Here is an 8,795-nt window from a genome sequence, read left to right on the forward strand (position 1 = left end):
TTAGAACGGCCTACGGCCGTTAATATCGATTCAGACTCTCGACAAAGGATCCGAGTGCTGTTTGCACCCAGTTTACCCCTCGATGAAAACTTACGCGAAAGTGTCTGAAATAAACCGTGTCTGAAGCCACGTTGGGAAAAAATTTCCTTTTCTCATCGTCGACGAGGAGGCGACAATGACAATCCTTCCTCGGGAATCCTGAAATTGCTTGAAATCAACTTCGAATACGATTAATTATCCTTTCCACGTGTACATTTTTGTAATATAATTTTAATTTACATCTCGTATGCTTCTTCTAAAAAAGATAATTGTATACGTAAACACGTAAAAATGATTTGAAAAATGTTTACAAAGCGTGGAACGAAGAAGAAATTTTACGGTTGGTTCGATGTAACTTGAATCATAAACTCATTCCTCTGTGCGACAAATGTAACTCGTATTATTGTTACAAATTTAGAGACGTGAGGCAAACAATAAAGATAAAACAACAAGGGAAAAGGTTTTCATATTCCAAGGGGAAAGATATTCCTACATTTCACGGTTTTCGAAACGACGGTTTGCACCGATTTCGTTTCGCATCGATCCATCGACACCGAGCCAAAAATTTTCTGTACGCTCTTCGAGATATTCGACGAAAGGCTCCCCCCTCCCCTTTTTTTCCCGTGACTAGCATTCATCCAATTTCTTTCTCGATTTAACGCGCTCGTACAACAGAGAGCAGAGAGGGGGGGGGGGGGGGGGGGGGGGAAGAGATATACACAATGTTTCTCTGCACGTGTCCGATAGGCTTGGTAACTCTGCACCGATGAGCGCAAAATGGATGGTCGATTGAAAATTGCCGTGGTATCGCGAGCGTACCTGTCAACGCTCGTCCCACCAACACGTGACTTAGTGTCGCGAGAGGTCGTGGTTGAAGCGTGAAATCAAAGTTTCGTTGTTGGCTGCGAAGCAGCGATACGGTTCCACAGATTACTTTTTAACCTCGTCAATTTATCACCTTCCCGTTATTTATAGTCCGGATCCTATAGTTTTCCATTCTGTTTGCTGGCTGATCGATAAGGAATGGGAAGAAACTTTTATTTTATTTTATTTATTTAATTCATACAAGTTTGTCGTTCCAACGAATCCTTCAAGCCACGCGCATGCGTACTCCCACCGATATATTTTAATAACGTGCTCGCAAGACACATCTACACGTCATTCTACACGAACAGTTCGAATCTTCGCCGAGTAACGAGTGGTACAACTATTAAATTTTTCCAATGCCTTAATTTCCAATGTCGAAAAGAAAAATGGACAGCAATCATATAGGACAATTTTTTATTTAAATTATCCTGACCTCAGCTTTGTATAGAATGCTTTCGAGTTTTGCATTTTAAATAATCTCTTTAATAAACAATTTTTGCATCACTTTTTTATAAGAATTCAATAATTTCATTACACCTGTGGAATATTTTTCCAAACGTGAAGATCCTAAATAGCGTTATTCGAATATGTGACGTGTCAGTCAACGTGTTAAGATTCGTTATTTATTTATTTTCCTTTCTTTCTTTCCACAGTTTTCGTCTATCGGCCATGCACGGGATTAAACGTTCCTGAATAATTCAGCTTTAACCGCTTAAGCTCTTGTTTCACACAGACCATCCAAAATGTACGTCTCTCGCGCGAGCCGAGGATTTAATTACTCTGAGCCGTTAAAACGAGCGGGTAAGCAGTTTTATATATATGTGTATACACACATATAATGAGAAAGAAAGAAGAGAGAGAGAGAAGAAAAATTGATTGTCCCTTGAACCGACAAGGAAAGGCGAAAAGCTTCGATAAGAGGAAGATTCAATTTTCATCCGGTGGACGATCGAGCCGTATTCGTTGAGTAAAAATTGGCCGTGTTTTCTCGAAACGACCCACGCCGAAATAACGACGATAATCCGGCAATTTGGCCGGCCACGCGTCCGGAAAAATTCGAAGGCGGACAAACAAGGCCCGAATCGACAGGGTTCGTTCAAGGATTGATGGGGGCCGAAAATACTTCCAAGTATTTTTTCGCCTTGGAAACTTTTTTAACAAATTTAAACAAAAATCTCTCACACTTGTCGTCGTTCTCCACGGGAATTAAAAAGATCAACGTTATTAACCGCTTGAGCGGATCCGGGAAGAGGATGAAAAGGGAAAAATGAGATGACTCACTCGCTTCGCCGCGAGCATCGCGTTTACTAGCGGATATCGCGTGGAAACGTGGGAGAGGGAAAGTAAATACACGCGTAAGAGAGAGAGAGAGAGAAATAAAACTTGCCTCGCTACGGTGTCCTCGAAGATTGTAATTCGCCCTTAGCGGAAGTTCCGTGGCTCTCGTTCGGCAATGAGACGTGGTAAAAGTCACCCCCACCAGGCCTCGGGCATTCCCAGTGGCCAGCCACCCTTCTTGATAGTAATTCGTACGGTCCAGTTTCCATCCTTCGTCCTGAATTACAGAGAAACTCGTATCGTTATCGCTCGTCCATTTTCTCGATTTTGTATAATTATTTTCGATGATTAAAAAATATACGTTGCTGTTCGATAAATAATTTTAATGGGAAACAGATTTTCGTTCCTTTGGATTTGACGTGCGAGCGATGATCAATTAAATTTGACAGCCAATAAAGTGACGAGTCAATTTTGTAATTGGATTCAATAACATGCAAATCGATTCAGTGGCGCTTAGTTGATAATTTACTACCTACCGCTTTAATTATCTATGAAACTGCACTAATGAAACGAGAGTTTCCCCTGTCGTGGGGATCATCTTAAGAGAAAATTTATCCCTTAACAATTACTTGTGAGTTTTCTATCTACGAACCATCCCTTCAATGTGAATTGAATTTGTCGTATGCGACACGGAATATCACGATTAATCCTTCGAGGTCCCTTATTTTTAATCTATTAAAATTTAATTAATTAAGATATCGTTGTGGATATAAATAGCGTGGAAATTTGTAAATTCGATTAATGATCATCATCATCTTTGTAACGATGCTTAGATGATTATATAGTTTAAACCTTTATCAATATCGTTATCATAATTTTTACATATTTGCCTTTGTAATAGAAATTGCGTTAATTCAAATCAAGTATCGTTTCGTAGATACACATAGATACACGCACACGTAGGATAATCATAGGAAGCATAATTACATTTAACCTTTAAAATTTACGTAAAATTTTATTACGTATACCTCGAGTTTTGAATATAAAACTCGATGTTTAATAAGAATTTGAAAGTCAAATCGCACACCGTACACAAATGAATCTTTCTCGCACGCGAGAAAATACACAGAGTTACATTTCGTTTGAATGAAATTTTGTTGGCAAACAAAAGTTGTTGAAACAGAATAAATAATGTTAAAAAATTATCATCTCCACGAAGATGTAGGACTTAATTTGCATACATAGACAATGGAGATAAATAAATAAATAAATAAATAAATAAATAAATTTGTGTCACAATATTCTTATAAATTTGGAAAATATATTTTAAGAGAGCAAAAATTATCATCTCCACGAAGATGTAGGACTTAATTTAATTTAATAGACAATGGAGATAAATAAATAAATAAATAATAAAATTCGTATCGTCCCAATATTCTTATAAATTTGCAAAATATATTTTAAGAGAGCAAAAATTACCATCTCCACGAAGATGTAGGACTTAATTTAATTTAATAGACAATGGAGATAAATAAATAAATAAATAATAAAATTCGTATCGTCCCAATATTCTTATAAATTTGCAAAATATATTTTAAGAGAGCAAAAATTACCATCTCCACGAAGATGTAGGACTTAATTTAATTTAATAGACAATGGAGATAAATAAATAAATAAATAATAAAATTCGTATCGTCCCAATATTCTTATAAATTTGCAAAATATATTTTAAGAGAGCAAAAATTACCATCTCCACGAAGATGTAGGACTTAATTTAATTTAATAGACAATGGAGATAAATAAATAAATAAATAATAAAATTCGTATCGTCCCAATATTCTTATAAATTTGCAAAATATATTTTAAGAGAGCAAAAATTACCATCTCCACGAAGATGTAGGACTTAATTTAATTTAATAGACAATGGAGATAAATAAATAAATAAATAATAAAATTCGTATCGTCCCAATATTCTTATAAATTTGCAAAATATATTTTAAGAGAGCAAAAATTACCATCTCCACGAAGATGTAGGACTTAATTTAATTTAATAGACAATGGAGATAAATAAATAAATAAATAATAAAATTCGTATCGTCCCAATATTCTTATAAATTTGCAAAATATATTTTAAGAGAGCAAAAATTACCATCTCCACGAAGATGTAGGACTTAATTTAATTTAATAGACAATGGAGATAAATAAATAAATAAATAATAAAATTCGTATCGTCCCAATATTCTTATAAATTTGCAAAATATATTTTAAGAGAGCAAAAATTACCATCTCCACGAAGATGTAGGACTTAATTTAATTTAATAGACAATGGAGATAAATAAATAAATAAATAATAAAATTCGTATCGTCCCAATATTCTTATAAATTTGCAAAATATATTTTAAGAGAGCAAAAATTACCATCTCCACGAAGATGTAGGACTTAATTTAATTTAATAGACAATGGAGATAAATAAATAAATAAATAATAAAATTCGTATCGTCCCAATATTCTTATAAATTTGCAAAATATATTTTAAGAGAGCAAAAATTACCATCTCCACGAAGATGTAGGACTTAATTTAATTTAATAGACAATGGAGATAAATAAATAAATAAATAATAAAATTCGTATCGTCACAATATTCTTGTAAATTTGGAAAATTTGAAAATATACTTTAAGAGAGCAAAAATTATCATCTCCACGAAGATGTAAAACTTAATTTACATAAATAATGGAGATAAATAAATAAATAAATAAATAATAAAATTCGTATCGTCACAATATTCTTATAAATTTGAAAATATATTTTAAGAGAGGAAAAATTTGACTTTGTTAACAACGTTTGTACCATGCGCGCATACTCTTCCCACATATACATAGCGAGGCGTGCAAAGAGAACGCTGGAGCAGCGCGCATTGATTTTCACACCCGCCAACATTGGACTTAGGGTTGTTGAAGTATGCTACGAGTATGCCACGCCGCGTATATTATTTCTAAATACCGCTCTAATTTAATATACAATTTATTAAATCGCGGGTATTCGCAACAGGAATATCAGTTGTTAAATTAAACTCGAACAATTTCCGTCTTTTCGTCGCGGGGAAAGAAGACAGACACAGAACGTTATGAATTCGTTATGCAAATTCAAAGAAGTACGACGCCGATCTGCATACACGTATGAATAATTTCTGGTTAAATTAGAATGCCGTGCAGCATTCGATAATAAATTATAAAACTGTAAAACGCGAAGAATAAGGAATAAATAAATTAATTTTCCTTCCTCCCATTCAAATGAGAATGAAAATAAATACAAAAAAAAAAAAAAGATTTCTTAGTCGAATATAATTTTTTCGTTGATAGAAAACGTCGTGTGTTTTGTCCATCTAATTATATCAACGTGAAAGAAACGTGGAATTGCAGATTAGAATTTTTATTCTACTAGAAAGAGAGAGAGAGAGAGAGAGAGAGAGAGAGAGAGAGAGAGAGAGAGAGAGAGAGAGAGCGAGAGAGAGAGAGAGAGAGAGAGCGAGAGAGAGAGAGAGAGAGAGAGCGAGAGAGAGAGAGAGAGAGAGAGCGAGAGAGAGAGAGAGAGAGAGAGCGAGAGAGAGAGAGAGAGAGAGAGCGAGAGAGAGAGAGAGAGAGAGAGCGAGAGAGAGAGAGAGAGAGAGAGAGAGAGAGAATCTGTTTACGCCTGCAAATACTGATATTGTAATGATTTAGAAGCTATGACTATCGAATGCCTTCAACCGATCTACTAAGATACTATATAATATATTTGTGAACTATATATAAGTTACTCATGTGTTCACAAACTAATCGTATCGGACTACTGAGATCTATTTGGAAAAAAACGTGTCCAACGCGGAAAAAGCGTTTTCCTAAATTAGTAGGAAGGATGGGACACGTCAATAACCAATAAACAGTGGATGATTCACGACACTACCAAAATACAGTTATTCTAAGACAAGCCGAGCAGGTAAGCGCATCCCTCTCACAGGCCTGGAACGTGAACAATGCCAGCGTCGTTCGAATCAGTCCTGAATGCGGTGTTAAGATCGGTTCCGTTAGGCCCAAATATGGTAGAAATATACAATTTAACGTGCCGACCAGACTCTCGAAATAATTCTTACGAACATTACTTGTTCAAGTTCAAAAGAGACCTGCCAGCCATAAAAACGGGAAGGGACCTCCTTTGGGAAACTTTCCTCGAACAAACTTCTCGTAAATCACGAGAGCAATTAGTGCTCGCGAACAGAGTCTTAACGAAGGGAGGAAATCGTAGAGATAAAACACGTACGTGTTAAATATGCACTGCGAGAATATTCTCAAATCTTTATCTTTTTAAAAAACTTCCTCCTGCCAATTTTACCTCCTCCCGTGTTAATTACTGTGTGTTTGTGTGTGTGTATGTGTACACGTTTATCGGTTGGAACGGAATTAATTGTTAATGGTAAACATTCAAGCTCAAACATACTAATTATAAATACACATTACGTCGAATATATATGTTCGTATAGCATACACGTGTACGTTTTATTTTAAAAATTAAATACAAAGATATCATTTCTATTCCATTTCACTACTTGTATATACTTTTCCTTCTTTCTAAAACTCTTTCTCGAAATAAGCCTCGATTCAACCAATCCCCTAACATTAGTACCACGGTTTTTCTACGTTTCCATATCCGTCGATATTCGATCATAACGTGGCTCGTTTCCCTTTCCTCGATCGGGCCACATTCCTCAAATAGAAACGAGGCTAATAATTTTTTACGATCGATCACGACTCGGACCGAACCGAATATAACAACGCGTCGTCCACGCGAGAAAGAAGAAGAAAAAAGAAAAAAAAGTTCCGTCTGCCCTCTCGATATTAGATGGATTCACCATCGTATCGCTCGTTCTCTCCCCCCTACCTAGTAAAACACACACACACCGTTGGCTTGATATTACTATTCGTCGGCACGTAACTCTTCCACTTAAGCGCGACTGCGTCAGGTGGCGGGGCGTAGGCTTCAATGTTACAAGGGTTTCACCCCTCAGACCTGTCATACATATGTAGGTGTAATTATTCCAGCCGGCGCGAACCCTTAGAAAAATAAGCATCACGCTGGCGCGGAGACAGATTTCGACCCGACACTGAGAACGTTCAACCAGTTCGGAAAAATAGACGGACCGGTTCTCTAACTTTTTCTAACACAAGCTTCAATAGTCGTCCGTTGGAATTTTTCGAGCCGAAAGTTTCTAGAAAGAAACGAATTAACTCGGTGCCTCGTTTTTTTCCTCCTTAACGAGTCGAGCGTAAACGGAACGTTTATTCGACGAGAATTGTTCTTTTATAATTAGCGAATTGTTGAGTTTGACGAAAATTTTTTTAATCGTTGATCTTTCGTCGATTTTTTCTTAACTTTTATCGCGGGATCCGAGTTATTTTTATATTATACGAGGAGAAAAGGAAGGTTGGGAAATTTTAATTATTACGATTTCAAAGAGTTTCTCTCAACTCGATGACGAGCTGCACGTCTTTAATAGTTGGCTTCCCTTCTCTCGTCGATTGCCTGCCTTTCAACCAACCCAATTTATTCTGTCTACTTGATACACATGCATATATTGACTCCTACTTGAAAACAATAAGTTGACTCGGCAATTAACTCTACTTTCGACGCGAAGATCGCGTGACACGAACAAAGAATTTTTTTTTTCTTTTTTTTTTACTCTTTAAATTCCGTCAGAGAGGAAAGTTTTTTTTTCATTTTTCCATTTTTTTTTTCCCCCTCCTCCTTTAAACAATAAGATGGCGTACGATATAAATATTTTTCTCGCTTCAAAACTCGTTCAATTATTTTTCTGAAAACTTATTCAAAACTTTTTTTTATTCGAATCGTGATCCCAAGTTGAAATTTAATTAAAAAACTTGTTTCGCAGGAAAAATCACTTAGATACACTTCGCTTGTGATGAAACACGATCTCAAAATAATTATGTACCAACTATTTGCTCCTTGACATTTCAATTCATTTCAATATAATCGCGACAAATAAATTTTAAAATTTTTCATAATTAATTAATGTACAAATTATGTACAGAATAAATTAATTAATTAAAGCAAATAGCATCAAAATCGAAGCGTGTATATAATCTAATTACAAATAATTTAAATCAATTTCAACGATTCTATCCCTCGTGACATTCCTCGTGACATTTTTCGACCAACCGATCGATGAACAATCAATTATTCCGCCAATTGTTATTATAACACTCGTAAGTTATTAAATTTCGATAATGTCTCCCGCGAACAAAGTCCTTTCCCCATCTTCACTACCACTTCTTCATCATCCCCTTCGCTTACGAGAAATTAAATTCTCGATTTTCCACAAGATTATATTCGAACAATATCGCGCGCATATCAGCCTCTCCCTAGATTCTTCCCGATACTTTCCTACCCGCGAGGAAACTCATTGGTTTCCTACCAACCGAGAACCGTATCGGATATTCGATATCCTTTTAATGGCCAGGATAAACTGCAACCGAGCAAGTTGGCGTTAGTTTGCCGAATATCCAGTTACCGAAAGACCAATGATATATTTCGTTTTTTTTTTTTTTTTTTTTTTTTT

General features: G+C 35.6%; 1 protein-coding gene across 4 annotated transcripts in view; it reads right to left on the minus strand.

Annotated features, from left to right (window-relative positions):
* Positions 1–8,795, minus strand: part of LOC102675584 (tubby-related protein 4) — a 39,279-nt gene that overhangs the window by 22,063 nt on the left and 8,421 nt on the right. For all 4 annotated transcript variants that reach the window (XM_006612273.2, XM_006612276.2, XM_006612275.2 and 1 more), the window contains exon 2: positions 2,294–2,461. In XM_006612273.2, coding sequence (XP_006612336.1) covers positions 2,294–2,461 — 168 coding nt within the window. The remainder of the gene's footprint in view (positions 1–2,293; positions 2,462–8,795) is intronic.

The sequence above is a fragment of the Apis dorsata genome, unplaced genomic scaffold (genome assembly GCF_000469605.1).
Source record: "Apis dorsata unplaced genomic scaffold, Apis dorsata 1.3 scaffold_102, whole genome shotgun sequence".
Taxonomy (NCBI): Eukaryota; Metazoa; Arthropoda; class Insecta; order Hymenoptera; family Apidae; genus Apis; species Apis dorsata.